This window comes from Oncorhynchus masou, chromosome 24 (genome assembly GCF_036934945.1).
Source record: "Oncorhynchus masou masou isolate Uvic2021 chromosome 24, UVic_Omas_1.1, whole genome shotgun sequence".
In the NCBI taxonomy this organism is placed as follows: Eukaryota; Metazoa; Chordata; class Actinopteri; order Salmoniformes; family Salmonidae; genus Oncorhynchus; species Oncorhynchus masou.
In genome coordinates, this window is record NC_088235.1 from 66,334,425 (window position 1) to 66,351,191 (window position 16,767).

At 43.4% G+C, this 16,767-nt stretch overlaps 1 protein-coding gene across 3 annotated transcripts in view; it reads left to right on the forward strand.

The window, feature by feature from the left end:
• wdfy4 (WDFY family member 4) overlaps positions 1-16,767 on the forward strand; it is a 191,577-nt gene that overhangs the window by 16,735 nt on the left and 158,075 nt on the right. For all 3 annotated transcript variants that reach the window (XM_064934604.1, XM_064934603.1, XM_064934605.1), the window contains exons 7-13: positions 7,574-7,763; positions 8,172-8,332; positions 9,746-9,978; positions 10,293-10,423; positions 15,940-16,055; positions 16,154-16,255; positions 16,494-16,684. In XM_064934604.1, the coding sequence (XP_064790676.1) occupies positions 7,574-7,763; positions 8,172-8,332; positions 9,746-9,978; positions 10,293-10,423; positions 15,940-16,055; positions 16,154-16,255; positions 16,494-16,684 (1,124 nt within the window). The remainder of the gene's footprint in view (positions 1-7,573; positions 7,764-8,171; positions 8,333-9,745; positions 9,979-10,292; positions 10,424-15,939; positions 16,056-16,153; positions 16,256-16,493; positions 16,685-16,767) is intronic.

Below are 16,767 nucleotides of genomic sequence, written 5' to 3' on the forward strand. Positions count from 1 at the left end.
GTCTGGAGGAAACCTGTCAGAATCCCTACAGTGAAGCATGGTGGTGGCAGCATCATGCTGTGGTTTTGTTTTTCAGCGGCAGAGACTCGGAGACTAGTCAGGATTGAAGGAAAGATGAACGGAGCAAAGTACAGAGAGATCCTTCATGAAAACCTGCTCCAGAGCGCTCAGGACCTCATACTGGGGCGAAAGGTTCACCTTCCAACAGGGCAACGACTATAAGCACACAGCCAAGACAACGCAGGAGTGGCTTCGGGATAAGTCTCTGAATGTCCAGGGCCCGATCTTGAACCCGATCGAACATCTTTGGAGAGACCTGAAAATAGCTGTGCGACGCTCCTCAACCAACCTGACAGAGCTTGAGAGGATTTGCAGATAAGAAAGGGAGAAACTCCCCAAATACAGGTGTTCGAAGCTTGTAGCAGCATACCCAAGAAGACTCGTGGTTGTAAACGCACCCAAAGGTGCTTCAACAACGTACTGAGTAAAGGGTCTGAATACTTATGTAAATGTGATATTTCAGTTTTTTATTTGTAATAAATTTGCAAAGATTTCCAAAAACCTTTTTTTGCTCTGTCAGTATGAGGTGTTGTGTGTAGATTGATGAGTATTTTTTTTTTATTTACTCCATTTTAGATTACGGCTGTAACGTAACAAAATGCAGAAAAAGGGAAGGGGTCTGAATACTGTCCGAATGCACTGTATATATTTCCATTAATATTTCTTCATGCAATTAATCCTTTACAATAGTGCATAAACTATTTATCAAGCCCATCGGGACATAAGCATAATTTTGGAGTTAAAATGTTATTTTTCTCTTCATATTCTGTGTACTTGTAACACGGTATTTTATGATTGTCCTTCTTCATCACGTTTTGAAAGTCTAATAAAATGTGATTTGGAAATTGAGAAAAGGTTAAATAGTTTTCTTATTTATACTGAACAGAAATATAAACGCAACATACACGAACTTCTAAGATTTTAGTGAGTTATAGTTCATATAAGGAAATCAGTCAATTGAAATAAATTCATTAGGCTCTAATCTATGGATTTCACATGACTGGTAGTACAGATATGCATCTGTTGGTCACAGATACCTTAAAAGAAGGCAGGGGTGTGGATCTGAAAAATATCTGGTATGACCATAATTTGCCTCATGCATCACGACACATCTCCTTCGCATGGACTTTATCAGACTGTGGAATGTTGTTCTACTCCTCTTCAACAGCTTTGCGAAGTTGCTGGATGTTGGGGGGGGGGTAATGGAACACAATGTTGTACACAATCCAGAGCATTCCAAACATGCTCAATGGGTGACATGTCTGGTGAGTTTGCAGGTCATGGAAGAACTGGGACATTTTCAGCTTCCAGGAATTGTGTACAGATCCTTGCGACATGGGGTCATGCATTATCATGCTGAAACATGAGGCGATGTTGGTGAATGAATGGCAAGACATTGAGATCAGAATCTGATCATGGTATCTCTGTGTATTCAAATTGCCATCGATAAAATGCAATTGTGTTTGTTGTCCGTAGCTTATTCCTTCCAATACCATAACCCCACCACCACCATTGAGCACTCTGTTCACAACTTGACATCAGCAAACTGCTCGCACACACGACGCCATACACATGCTCTGTGGACATTCCGGCAATTATCATGCCAATTGCACGCTCCCTCAAAACTTGATACATCTGTTGCATTGTGTTGTGTGACAAAACTGCACATTTTAGCCTTTTATTGTTTACAGCACAAGCTGCACCTACAGTGGGCTCCAAAATTACTGGCACCCCTTACTGGCAATGCACTAACAATACTTAAACAAATATAAACAATATAATTACTGTATAGAGACAAACTCAAAATACCAACATGTGAAAAATACTGTACTTTATTAATGTTTCAATGGAACCCAACAAAATAATTTATTGATTTCATTAAAAATCTATGTTTTCCAAATCAAGGTTTCACAATTAATGGCACCCTTAAATATTATTGTAAATAACATCTACCAAAATTAAACCAGGAATTAAATTCCACTTATTTAAGTTTATCTCAGTGTTAAGGAACTATTTTGAGCCATTCTATCACTTCCTTTTTCACTAGGGTATAAAAATGAGGTAACACGCATGCAATATCCTTTTGTCATTCAACACCATGAAGAAAACAAAAGAACTGGCAGTTCAAAAGAGACAGATGGTCGTAGACCGTCATAAATCTGGTAATGGCTACAAGAAGATCCACAAATGATTGAATATACCACTGAGCACTGTCAGGGCAATTATTAAAAAAATTCAAAAGATATGGAACAGTTAAAAACCTCACGGGTAGAGGACGCAAATGCATTTTCCCCCCAGGATAGGGAAGAGGATGGTGAGATAAGCAACACAATCTCCAAGAATCACTGTGAAAGAATTGCAAACCTTGGTGGCATCTTGGGGTCATCCAGGTTTAAAAAAGCACCATCAGCCACCTCCACAACCACAGGCTCTTTGGAAGGGTTGCCATAAAAAAGCCCTTAATGACCCCAAGACACAGACGCAAAGCGCTTGGAGTTTGCCAAACGTCATTTAAATTATGATTGAAAGAAGGTGCTCTGGTCAGATGAGACCAAAATGTAACGTTTTGGTCAGATACAGCATCGGCATGATTGGTGTCGAAACAGAGATGGATACAAGGAGAGGCATCTCATACTCACGGTGAAAAATGGTGTTGGGTCAGTGATGTTTTGGGGCTGTTTTAATTCCAGAGGTCCAGAAGCACTGGTTAAGATTGATGGCATAATGAATTCCACCAAGTACCAGGCAATTTTGTCTGACAGTCTGGTTGCCTCTGCCAGAAGGTTGGGACTTGGCCATATGTGGACTTTCCAACAAGACAATGACCCAAAACATGATCCACACAGAAATGGTTCTGTAACAACAAAATCAATGTTCTGCCATGGCCATCTCAGTCGCTGGACCTCAATCCAATCGAAAACCTGTGGTCTGAGTTGAAGAGGGCATGCAAACCCATGAATGTGAAGGATCTTGAAACGATCTGCATAGAGGAATGGTCCAAAATCCCTCCAAATGTGTTCCTTAACCTTGTCAAACATTACAGGAAAAGACTCATGCTGTTATCCTTGCCAGAGATGGTTGCACTAAATGACTAAGTAATAAATGAGGAGTGCCAATAATTATGAAACTTTGATTTTGGTGAAATGTATTTTGTATTAAATAATTGTATGATTTTGGTGGGTTCCATTGGAACATTAATAAAGTACAGTATTTATCACACGTTGGTATTTTGAGTTTATCTCTATAATTATACTGTTTATATTTTTTAAGTATTGTTTGTGCATTGCCAATCAGGGGTGCCGGTAATTTTGGAGTCCACTGTATGTAATTAATCAGCTTCTTGATATGCCCAACTGTTAGGTGGATGGATTATCTTGGCAAAGGAGAAATGCTCATTAATAGGAATGTAAACACATTTGTACTCAAAATTTGAGAGAAATTAGCTTTTTGTTCGTATGGGAAATTTCTGGGATCTTTTATTTCAGCTCATGAAACATGGGACCAACACTTTACATGTTGGGTTTATATTTTTGTGTGGTGTAGTTTGAATGTTATGAGTCTGTATTTAAGAAGGACATGAATACACAATAATATGAGTTAAAGGCTTTCAAGACCTGTGGTGAAGAAAGAAAATATTGAAATGCAGTGTTATAAGTACACCGCATATGAAGTGAAAAGGAACATTTTAATTACAAGGCCACAGATATCCTCTTGTGACGCAGAGGGTTCATGATCTGGCTGCAGATCCAAAGATTGCAGGTTCAATCCACTATTTTCTTTAACCATGTTTCTTTTGAGTGAAAGTGAAATTGAGGCTGAAATACTAAAAGAGTATATTTCGTTCAGTTGTATAAATCCAGTCAGAAATGCAGTGGTGGAAAAAGTATCCAGTTGTCATCCTTATAGAACCTAACAGAAAATGACCCGGTAAAATATACTTGAGTAAAAGTCTAAAGGTTTTTGGTTTTAAATATACTCAAGTATCAAAAGTAAAAGTACGAATAATAAAAAAATCCTAATATTAAGAAAACCAGATGGAACAATTTTCTTGTTTTTTTTATGGATAGCCAGGGGCACACTCCAACACTCAGACATAATTTACAAACAAAGCATTTGTGTTTAATGAGTCTGACAGATCAGAGGCAGTGGGGATGACCAGGGATGTGTGTGAATTGGACCATTTTCTGTCCTGCCAAGCATTCAAAATGTAACATGTACTTTTGGTTGTCAGGGAAATGTATTCCAATCAGCTTTCGCATGCGGCGAATGTGTGGTAGTATTAGGTCAAACGTAAATATATCATTATATAAATGTTCTTGAAATGTTTTGAGTAACAAACCTCCAAGACAAGGTCAAATGTATATTGAGTGAACATCAATGGAATAATATATTAAACCTATAACAAATATGATATGAACATCATAAAAACTGACTTATTTCATTCTTACAACATTAAGGGAATGTCCTGTGCAACCTGGGGTGGCAGGTATCCTAGTGGTTAGCGAATTGGACCAGTAACCAAAAGGTTGCTGGATCAATTCCCCTGGCTGACGAGGGAAAAATCTGTGGTTCTGCCCCTGAACCCACTGTTCCCCGGCAGGCCGTCATTGTAAATAATAATTTGTTCTTATCATTGTACATAATAAATAGTTCTTACATTCTTAAATTGTTCTGACTTGCCTAGAAAAATGTTATCACAACTGAGCATATTTTGTGTTTTGGGAACCTATCTCTTGTAATGTACCTACACTGTTCATACAACCTAACTACATGTTCTGGGAACCTTTAAAGGCTGCTCTGTCAACATTTTTGCAACATCAAAGGACTGTTTTGTGCACCCTGATACAAATATTATCTGAACGTCAGTACAACTGGACAGTTTTTGTGTTTTGGAAATATACCTCTTGTCACGTCCCCGCAATGTTACCACAACCTAATGAAACATGATGGTAAGACTATGGATCATTTTGCTATTTGATTTTGAATTTTAGGACCCATTTAGGTATCTATTTTTTATTGTTGTTATTATTTGATAAAATATTGAATTTTGAACCATCTAAATATTGAACCATCTAAAAACAATTCCATATGTTAGCTTAGACGACTTTAGAGGTTAATTGTAGAAACGTTCTTCCAACATCAGTTTTATACAAACATTCTATAATCATCACCACAAATGAACAGTTTTTGTGTTATGAGAACATTTGCTGCAACCTAACGAATGTTCTAGGAACTTTCACATAACCAATTTTGGTTTTCTGATAAAACATTACTGGTACATTGTGTTATTACGTAAACAGGAAACCTAATGAGAACTTTTGAGGAATTTTCTGTGGTGGTTGTTGGACAAAAGATACTAGAACTCAATGGGAATCTTAGCTAATGTTATAGGAATGTTCCCAGTTTGCTGGGATGCAGTAATCACCAGAACATTAAGACCACTCACCTTATTGATGGGATGATTTTCCTCTCTCAGGAACGTGGGTAAAGATAAGCAGCAGTCACCAGAGCCCCAGGTCTCATGACAAACACAGAAGTAGACATTCACATGATATCCACTCAGACCTCATTATCTACTTAGCTGTTCCCATACACAGCCCAGAGCACAGAACATGACCGTTGTCTGGTTTGTTTTGGTGATCGTTATCAGTTTGTTTTGGTCATGGAGGACATATGTAAGGGATAATCAACGAGGGCCTATGCATTCTATGGAAAATCAGGAATGAGCGAAATGTGTTCCGCAACGCGCGAGTGGAGTGAAACAGAATTTACCTTCCACAGAGCTGCTTATTTTCCCATAGAATGCATAGCCCCTAGAGCCCATAGTTGATTATCCTTTTTTTACCATGGCTATAATTTAACACATTTCCCGCATGAAATGTGTTCAACATCCACTGAAGTAGCTAGCAAGTTTACTAGATACAGTAGCTACAGTAGTTGCCTTGGTAACCAAACAAACAGACTTGCTAGTTTAGCTAACCTTACCATCAGTCCTAGCTTGCTATTATGAAAATCAAATTCAACAATGTCAACAATGTTTACAATTCAACTTTTGCTTTCAAAAATAGCTCCAACATTGAACGTGTAAGATTGAAATAGCCATTGAATTCTACCGTGCTGATATACCGGTCGTTAGAGGAAAATAATGCACGCTCTAGAATGCCCTTCAAGCAATAATAGTGCCACTCTATTTTTTTATTTTTATTTAACCTTTATTTAATTAAAACTTCTTGAGTGTAGGGGGCAGGATTTTCGTTTTTGGCTAAAAAACATACCCATTTGAAACTGCCTATTTCTCAGACCCAGAAACTAGGATGTGCATATAATTGTAAGATTGGGATAGAAAACACTCAACATATTGTCTGTGAGTATAACAGAACTGATATTGCAGGCGAAACCCTGAGGAAAATCATACCAGGAAGTGGCTTCTATTTTGAAAGCTCCATGTTCCATAGCCTGCCTTTGCTCCATTTAAAGGGGTATCAAACAGATTCCTTTCCCCATGGCTTCCTCAAGGTGTCAACAGTCGTTAGACATAGCTTCAGGCTTTATTTTGAAAAATGAGCGAGAAAGATAATATTGTGTTAGTGTTTTGCTTGCGCAACAGAGTGGGGCAGCCATTGTCTCTCCCTCTCCTATTGAAAAAGCGAGAGTCCCGGTTTAAATATTATCGATTATATATTTTAAATACAACCTGAGGATTGATTATAAAAAACGTTTGACATGTTTCTGTGGACATTACGGATACAATTTGGAATTTTCGTCTGTGATGTCATGACCGCTCGAGCATGTGGATTTCTGAACATAATGCGCCAAACGAGGTATTTCGGATATAAAAATAATCTTTATGGAACAAAAGGAACATTTATTTTGTAACTGGGAGTCTCGTGAGTGCAAACATCCAAATATCATCAAAGGTAAGTGATTTAATCTATTGCTTTTCTGACTTTCGTGACCAATCTACTTAGCTGCTAGGTGTTTGTAATATTTTGTCTACTGAGAGAGATGTTCTTACATAAACGCTTGTTATGCTTTCGCCGAAAAGCTGTATTGAAATCTGACACACCAGGTGGATTAACAACAAGCTAAGCTGTGTTTTGCTATATTGCACTTGTGATTTCATGAAAATTAAATATGTTTAGTAATTTAATTCGAATTTGGCGCCCTGCAATTCAGTGGGTGTTGATGAAAATGATCCCGCTAACGGGATGTGTGCGTCAAGAACTAGGCAAGCCATTTAAGATCAAAGTCTTATTTACAATGATGGCCTACCCCGGCCTTAACCCGGACGACCCTGGGCCAACTGTGCACAGCCTTATATGGGACTCCCAATCACAGCAGGTTGTGATACAGCGTGGAATCTAATCAATATAATAATAATCTCCCTCTCTCTCTCTCTCTCTCTCTCTCTCTCTCTCTCTCTCTCTCTCTCTCTCTCTCTCTCTATATATATATATATATATATATATATATATATATATATATATATACTATTTCTCCACTCTCTCCTCAGCTAAGAACTGTGTGCGTATCTGTATTCAGAACCTGCAGCGTATCAGTGATCGTGCCCCAGCTCCAGTCTTAGCTGAGGTGGCTGTCACAGTGTTCAGCTTCATCATAGACTCCTACCAGCTCAACCCTGCTCTGTTCACCGAGCTTGAAAATAACGATGGATACACTGTCTTACAGGCCATCATGACCCGGTGAGTTAGAGAGAAGGAGATGGGGGGAGGGAATTGAGGGAGAAAGAGAGGGTGAGGAAGGATGATGGTGAGGGAGAGAAAGGGAGTGTTTAAAGGTGGGAGGGAGAGGGACAGAGTAAAAACATATGTCTTTATTGAAAGCGTCAGTAGGGGAACTTATCCAGATTTCTTGGAAATATGGCTTCCAGGAATAAAGGTGCGTGCAACAGACATAATGTAATTAGATTTATTTTTGGGTTAAAGCCAATTCTGCACACAACACAATGCTATTTATGTCTCTGCAGTTTGTCTGCTTACAGATATATGGCTACAAATAATATTTTATCTTTCACTTTATATCTAGACCCTTTACTGTGTCTCTTTCACACTCTCTCCGTGCCATTAATTCCCAATTTTTCACAATGGCAGGTGTGAGGAGGGTGTGCCTGCGGAGGAGTTTGGTTCAGTAGAGGACCTGTTATCTCTGCTAGCGTCTTTGTGTCTGTTTGGGAGGTCAGAGCTGAAGGTGGCGCTCTGTGTCACCAACCCTCAGCCACCTGGCTTCAAGTTTGACCCCTCACTCACCACAGGTAAGAAAACACTTCCTTTTATTCTCCCCCCTCCTGCCCCCGTTTCCTCCACACTTTTCAAGAACAAATGTAGGTGGGTAGGTGGGAAACCTTGTGTGCCTCCCACCTCCAAACACTCCTCTACCCCTTCCCACACTCTTCCCTTGTACTCCCCAAACAGTCTCCTTCTCCCCTCCCTTGCTCCACCTCTCAGGTTAACAGGAGCCATGAGGTGATTATGTCCAAGATGATGAAGTGTCTGCAGTCCTAACTCTGTTAACAGACACACTGCATTCATAAAACACCACCGCACAGAGGCTACCCATCTATCACACACACACACACGCACACGCGCACACGCGCACACGCACACACACACACACACACACACACACACACACACACACACACACACACACACACACACACACACACACACACACACACACACACACACACACACACACACACACACACACACACACACACACACACTCACAGAGAGAGAGCCCATATATCACCTACAGGAGCACCTCTCTCACCAGCGTTGAGACAAGGGTATTTTAGGATGATCTTATTTGTCTGTGATATGATTTTCATTACAGGTGAAAATTAATCTTATTACAAACTACTTTTATCTTTATTTACCACAAACATATCCATGTCCCCGCTCCTAAATCTAAGACCATCTCGGAATATTCTGACAATGCTGTGCTTCCAAACTTTATCCGTCCGGATAATGATGTTTTCCCAATGTTTTTATGCAACTTAACACATTCGTTATCTATCAATCTATGTGAGCGTAACTCGATTCCCTTGGTTATTTTCTCCTGTTTAGGTTATTTGTGAGTTAATTGTTCAACCGTCATTCCTCTATGGAATTGAGCAAAATATGATAAATGGTTCCTAAACTAAAACATACCTTTGCTTAAATTGACCTTTGAGTATGCCATAAGATTATTTTCACATATATTACTTTGTCAGCTGCATGGGAATATATTTCCGGTCCCCTTCTCAGTCAACATCAAACACAAAACAAACATATTTTTCCAGGTAGGGATAGTGGTCATAGGCACTATAACTAACCAGCCCAGCCAGTGTCTTTCTATGTGAAACAAATCCTCATTGACTGAACCTTTTTTTGGGGTGTCTGTCTCTCTTCTTCGACCTAGGGGAAACACTGCTCCTAGTTTATTACACTTTTACATATCTGTTTCTATCTGAGCCTAGTTAACCTTCTGCTTCAGGCTTTCTATCCTTGTGTCATAAGACGCAGTGCAGAGGGTCTGCACAAAAATATTTTCCTATGATGTGTTCTCAGTTTTGAGCAAATTACAGGAAGGAGATGATGAGAGGATTAAGGCACTTAGTACTTTTGAGATTCCCACAATAATGTATTTTTTTCCCACTCATTTTTAACCCCTGTCCTTCCAGGCTCTGCGGTAAGGAACCTATCAGCGTTCCGTTTGCTCCAGGGTTCCTTCCAGAGGTCAGAGGACTGTGTTTTCTGCAGCCAGATCCTAAGCACCATCAGGACTGTGTGGTCATGGAACAGGGCCAACTTCTTCCTGTTAGAGTGGACTGTTCAATCACTGGCTCAGCTAGCTCAGTGTGTTTCGAAGAAACCACCTCCTGTACACAGACTGTTCTTCTCTATGTTAGAGATGGTGGGTTGAGTGACACATGCACCTGTGGGCAAGTAGGCACATACACACACATGCGTGCACAAGCACACACACTTGCATGCACACAAGGTAACTTCACTTGTTAAGTACATACACACAAAATCTGCATCAGAATCTATCAATGTCCTGTCATTCAAGGAAGCTATCCCCTTAACAAGCTTTACATTTATAGTTCTCCATCCATGACTTCATATGTCCGTTATGTTGAATTAATTCCGCAATTGATAATTTGGTAACATACGTATCTGTTGATTCACCACTATTGACTGAACTATCCTGTTAATGTGTCTGTCCAGGTGGCATTCCATCTTAATTACATCCCCCACGAGGCCGTGCGTGCGGTGCAGGCGGTGCTGAAGCAGGGCTGGGCAGGGGCCGTGGCCGGAGGGGCACAGTTTGGAGTGGCTGCCCTCGGCTGCTTCCACAGGTTTAAATTTAGGAATAAACTTTATTGATCCCCAAAGGTTAAATTGGATTCGTCCCCAGTATAAGACACATTGATTTATAAATTTATAAATGACTCTATGACTGGGATGATACAATATGCACTCAGTGGAAAGTTTATTAGGTACACTTCCCCACACCATTACGCCACCATCCTGTACTGTTGACACCAGGCAGGATGGGGCCATGGACTCATGCTGTTTACACCAAATCCTGACTCAGCCATCAGCATGAAGCAATCGGACCTGGCAATGTTTTTCCATGCCTCAGTTGTCCAGTGTTGGTGATTGCGTGCCCACTGGAGCCTCTTAATCTGCTGTAATAGCCCATTCGTGACAAGGACCGACAAGTTGTGTGTTCCGAGATGCCATTCTGCACACCACTTTTGTATTGCGCTGTTATTTGCCTGTTCATGTCCCGCCTGAGAGCTTGCATGAGTCTTGCCATTCTCCTTTGACCTCTCTCATCAATGGTATTTTTTTTCGCCCACAGGAATGCAGCTGACTTTGAGCATCGTACCATGCTCAAAGTCGCTTAGGTCACTCGTTTTGCTAAATTTAACGTTCAATCGAACAGTAACTGAATGCCTCGATGCCTGTCTGCCTACTTTATATAACCACAGCCCCGTGACTCACTGTCTGTATGAGTAAACCATTTTAGTGAATGGGATGGTGTACCTAAAAAACTGGCCACTGAGTGTATATTTAAGGTACTTTTTTACAGTGTTCAGTGCATTCAGAAAGTATTCAGACCCCTTGACTTTTTCCACATTTTGTTACGTTAAAGCCTTATTTAAAAATGTATTAAATTGTTGTTGTTCTTCTCATCAATTTACACACAACACCCCATAATGACAAAAGTTCAACCTTGGATTCACCAGACTAGAGTCCTTTAGGTGCCTTTTGGTAACTCCAAGTGAGCTGTCATGTGCCTTTTTCTGAGGAGTTTGTTCTGTCTGAACACTCTACCATAAAGGCCTGATTGGTGGAGTCCTTCTGGAAGGTTCTCCCATCTCCACAGAGGAACTCTGGAGCTCTGTCAGAGTGACCATCGGGCGTCCCGAGTGGCACAGTGGTCTAAGGCATTGTACCGCAGTGCTAGCTGTGCCGCTAGAGATCCTGGTTCAAGTCCAGCCTCTGTCGCAGCCGGCCACGACAGGGAGACTCATGGGGCTGCGCACAATTGGCCCAGCGCCATGCGGGTTAGGGGAGGATTTGGCCATCAGGGATGTTCTTGTCCCATCGCGCTCTAGCAACTCCTGTGGAAGGCCGGGCGCAATGCACTCTGACATGGTCACCAGGTGTGTGGTGTTTCGCTCGACACATTGGTGCGGCTGGCTTCCGGGTTAAGCGGGCATTGTGTCAAGAAGTAGTGCGGCTTGGTTGGATTGTGTTTCAGAGGACGCTCGGCTCTCGACCTTCGCCTCTTCCAAATCCGTACAGGAGTTGCAACAATGGGACAAGACTGTAACTACCAATTGGATGACATGAAATTGGGGAGAAAAATAAATATATATATAAAAACGTGACCATTGGGTTCTTGGTCACCTCCTTGAAGAATGCCCTTCTCCCCCAATTGCTCAGTTTAGCCAGGTGGCCAGCCCTAGGAAGAGTCTTGGTGATTCCAAACTTCTTCCATTTAAGAATGAGGGAGTTCTTGGGGACCTTCAATGCCGCAGATATTTTTTGGTAGCCTGTGCCTCGACACACACAATCCTGTCTCGTTGCTCTACAGAGAATTTCTTCGATCTCATGGCTCGGTTTTTGCTCTGACATGCACTGTCAACTGTGGGACCTTATATAGACTGGTGTGGACCTTTCCAAATCATGTCCAATTAATTGATTTTACCACAAGTGGACTCTAATGAAGTTGTAGGAACATCTCAAGGATGAAAAATGGAAACAAGATGCACCTGAGCTCAATTTCGATTCTCATAGCAAGGTTCTGAATACTTATGTAATAATACATTGGCAAAAAAACTGAGAATCTGTTTTCCCTTCATCATTATGGGGTATTGTGTGTAGATTGATGAGGGAAAAAAATAATTTAATACATTTTTGAATAAGTGTAACGTCGACGGAGGGAGTCAGGAAGCATGTGCAACTAGTGAGTGTAATATGAACCAACATAGCACAATACAATAAAAGAGAAACGTATGACAAGGAAACATAACCAAAACTGCCTGATAACTGATAACAAAAGAGTGCCATATCAAGGGCATCAGCGAGTAATTAAGTCCAGATGTGACTGATGATGAGATGCAGGTGTGTGTAAATATGGGTTGCCAGGACCGGTGCTTAGTAGACCGGCGACGTCGAGCGCCGGAGAGGGGGAGCGGGAGTAGACCTGACAGTACCCCCACCCCCCTCTGCAGAATGACGCCGTCCTGATGTTGGGATCTAGAATGTCGTCCACCGGAACCCAGCACCGCTCCTCTGGACTGTACCCCTCCCAGTCCATCCGGTACTCCCACAACGTCGGGAGTCCAGAAGTGATTTGACAATATAGGCAGGGTTCTCTTCAATGTCCAAGGGAGGCGGAGGGGTGTTGTGGGGGACGGCATCAGCCAGGGGTCAGGGGCCCCTGGTCTGAGGAGGGAAACATGAAAAGAAGGTGAGATCCGATAGTTATTAGGGAGTTGTAATCTGTAAGTTACCTCGTTGACCCTCTGGAGGACCTTGAACGGCCCCACAAACCATGGACTCAGCTTCTTAGAGGACAGGCAGAGCGAGAGGTTCCTGGTGGAGAGCCAGACACGATCACCAGGATGGAACACGGGAGCCTCACTGACGGTGGATGGCGTGCTAAAATCTCACGAGGGCATCGATTCATACCTCTTCTGCGCACCTGAACCACTCGTCCACCGCAGGAGGTTCGGTCTGGATCGGATTCCACGGAGCCAGTGCCGGCTGATAACCCAGAACACACTGGAAGGGAGTCAGCTTAGTGGAGGAGTGTCCAAATGAATTCTGGGCGTATTCAGCCCAAGGAAGGAATGGGGCCCACTCCCCCTGCTGGTCCTGGCAGTGAATCCTCAGGAACCTCCCCAGCTCCTGGTTCATCATCTCCACCTGCCCGTTAGATTGAGGCTGGTTCCCAGAAGTGAGACTGACTGTGACCCCAGCTTCTCCATGAAAGCCTTCCTCCGGATGGTGAAAGTCCCGGAAGACCTGCTGGAACAGTACCTCAGCGACCCGGAGAGCGTTAGGGAGACCAGAGAGAGAGATGAAACTACATGATTTTGAGAATCTGTCCACAACCACCAAAATGGTGGTGAAACCATCAGACAAGGGGAGATCAGTGATGAAATAAATTGACAGATGAAACCAGGGATGCTGTGGCACAGGAAGGGGAAGGAGTTTTCCTGCTGGAGCGTGCGGTGAGATTTATATTGAGTACATACTGAACTTGACATGAGTTGACATAGTGTGCAACGTCCTGTGCCAAAGTGGGCCACCATTATTTCTCAGAAAGGGATTGAGTGGTGCGGGTGACACCTGGGTGTCCAGAGGCGAGGGATGTGTGTGCCCAGGTCAGCAACCAATCTCTAACCCCCATTGGGACGTAAATACGCTCCGGAGGACCGATTGATGAGCTGACGGACACACACAGGGCCTTTTACCAATGTGGAAACACAGGGACAGGGAAAGCAGGTCCTCCGACATCCTGGTCCCCAGGCGGTAATCCTCCTCTCTGACCAGGAGATGGGGAGATGGTGGGATTATGGAGTTGGAGCCACAGGAGGCCAATGATGACTTTGTGCATGGGTCGGAGGTGAAGAGGAAGGAAAGGTTTTCCTGGTGCTTGGGTCCCACAGTGAGGGTGAGTGGAACTGTGACGTGCGTAATAGTGCCGGATCCCAATGGTCGTATATCCAACGCTTGGACCAGAAATAGAGAAGAGAGCGGGTATGAGGTGATGTGCAGGGAGGAGGCAAAGGTCTCGTCAATAAAATTCCCTGTGTCACAAGAACCCTTTAGAGCTGTAGAAACAATAGACGAGGGACCGCCTCCTAGTGAAATCGATACTGAAAAAGGTTTGACGGACAGTGATGATGATGGAGTAATCATGCCTAACCCAGGAAGTTCCTCTGCTCTCGTGGATTCTGGGTTGGGACGTACCAGACACCGTTGAAGCTGGTGCCCTTCCTGGCCGCAATAGGGACAGAGCCCTAACTGCCTCCGATGGCGTCGCTCAGCCGCGGGGAGGCTTGTGGCCATGGGTTCAGGCTCTGAGGCAGAACTGTCAAGAAGGAGGGAGAGAGTCGATGGGGGTGCTGACGCTCCCGAAGGAGGTTATCCAGACGAATGGCCATCGCGATGAGTGTGTCCAAGGTTAGATTTTCATCTCGGCAAGCCATCTCCGTCTGGACTTCTTTGCGCAATCCTCTTCTCAATAGGGTGCAGTGCGCCGGATCATTCCATCCACTGGATGCTGCCACTGTCCTCTCTGCCCTCCCGTGAATGGTGGAAGACCCTGAACCCCTCATAGGAACCCAGATCCTCTTGTCTCTCAGACGGCCATAGCCCACTCCAACGCCCGTCCGGTCAGCAGGGAAATAACCGGGGCAACCTTGGACCTGTCTGTGGTGGGAACTCCCAACTGATGAGTGAAATAGAGGGAGCACTGGAGTAGGAAACCACGGCATTTGGAGGGAGACCCGTAATATTTGTCCGGGAGGGTCAAACGAGCATCGCTGACCTGGGTGGACTGTTGGATGGGCTGGGGTGCTGGCACGCTGGGTCGACTTCTGCTCGGAGAAGCCTCCGCTTGTTGGAGGTGAAGCCCCTCCAGAAATGTCTAGATGTTGAAAAATGTGGAGGACCTCATCCATAGCCATCCGCAGTTGTGCCAGGTGTTCATAGTGTTGGCGAAGTAAGTGTCCCTGTTCGCTGACTATCTGGGACATGTCCTGATTAACTGATGCTTCCATATGTTGAGGCAGTATTCTGTAACGTCGATGCAGGGAGTCAAGAAGCAGGTGCAGTTAGTGAGTTTAATATGAACAAACATACAAAACAGACAAACGTCTGACAAAGAAACATAACCATCACTACCTGATAACTGATAACAAAAAATAATTATATTAAGGGTAAGTAGTCAGGGAGTAATGAAGTCCAGGTGTGACTGGTGATGAGACGCAGGTGTGCGTAAAGATGGGTTTCCAGGACCGGTGGTTAGTAGACCTGCGACATCGAGCGCCGGAGAGGGAGAGCGGGAGTAGACGTGGCAAGGCTGAAACGTAACAAAATGTGGAACATTCAAGGGGTCTGAATACCTTCCAAATGCACTGTATATCCAGTTACTCATTGCATATTTATACCTTGTGTAATTATTTTTATATTACTTCTCTTTTTTTCTCTCTGCATTGTTGGGAAGGGTCCGTAAGTAAGCTTTTCGCTGTTAGTCTACACTAGTTTACGAAGCATGTGACAAATCAAATTTGATTGGATTTGACTTTAGTTTAAAATATACAAAATCTCTTCCATTCCTCTTCAGGTTGACAGTGCGTAGTGGTCTGCTAGCGGAGGTTCTCAGTGATGGAGGTCTATTGGAACTTCTGCTTGGAGAACTACGCAGGAGGGCCAAGATACTCAGGAAGGCGAGAGGAGCATGTATGTTATTGTAACAATGATGTTACCACATATAGTCTTATATAGAGCCTATAGAGCCTTTCACTCTTCCTCACAGTGATCTCATCTCTCTCTGTCAGGTCCCCAAGATCAGTCAGCTGTAGAGGACAATGAGAGAGCTCTCACCACCAGCATGCTCACAGTAGTGGCTGCCCTCACCCTACGCTCCATCAGAAACACAGGTAAGTGTCGGAATCTGGTCTAGCGGTAGTGCAACCAACATTGCCCCCAAAGGCACTAGTCCGATCCTTGGGTCCACCACTAGCCACTTTCCTCTCATCCTCTCACTCTCATCTGTCTCCCCTCGCCTTTATATCTGCGTCTATCCAAAGAAATGCTACAATCTATCAGGTACACACATCCCGATCACTCTCCAGCTCTCGCTCGCTCTCTCGCTTTCTCTCTTCCCCGCTCTCTCAGTGTCAGTCCGTGACCTTGGGATGGTTCCCTACATAAAGATATTTCTAGATGAGGAGCAGTACAGAGGACCAACCCTCAGCATCCTGGAGCAGCTGTCAGAGATAAATCCTGACGAGTTTATGTCTACGGCTATAGGAGCTCTCTGTTCCTCTACACAACAGGAGCTGGGGCTCAAACAAGACCTGCTGCAGGTACACACACAGACATTGATCTCTCTGTAATGTTTTATGGATTGTTGTCAAAAACACATTTTGCTAAAGCATGAGGAGAAACG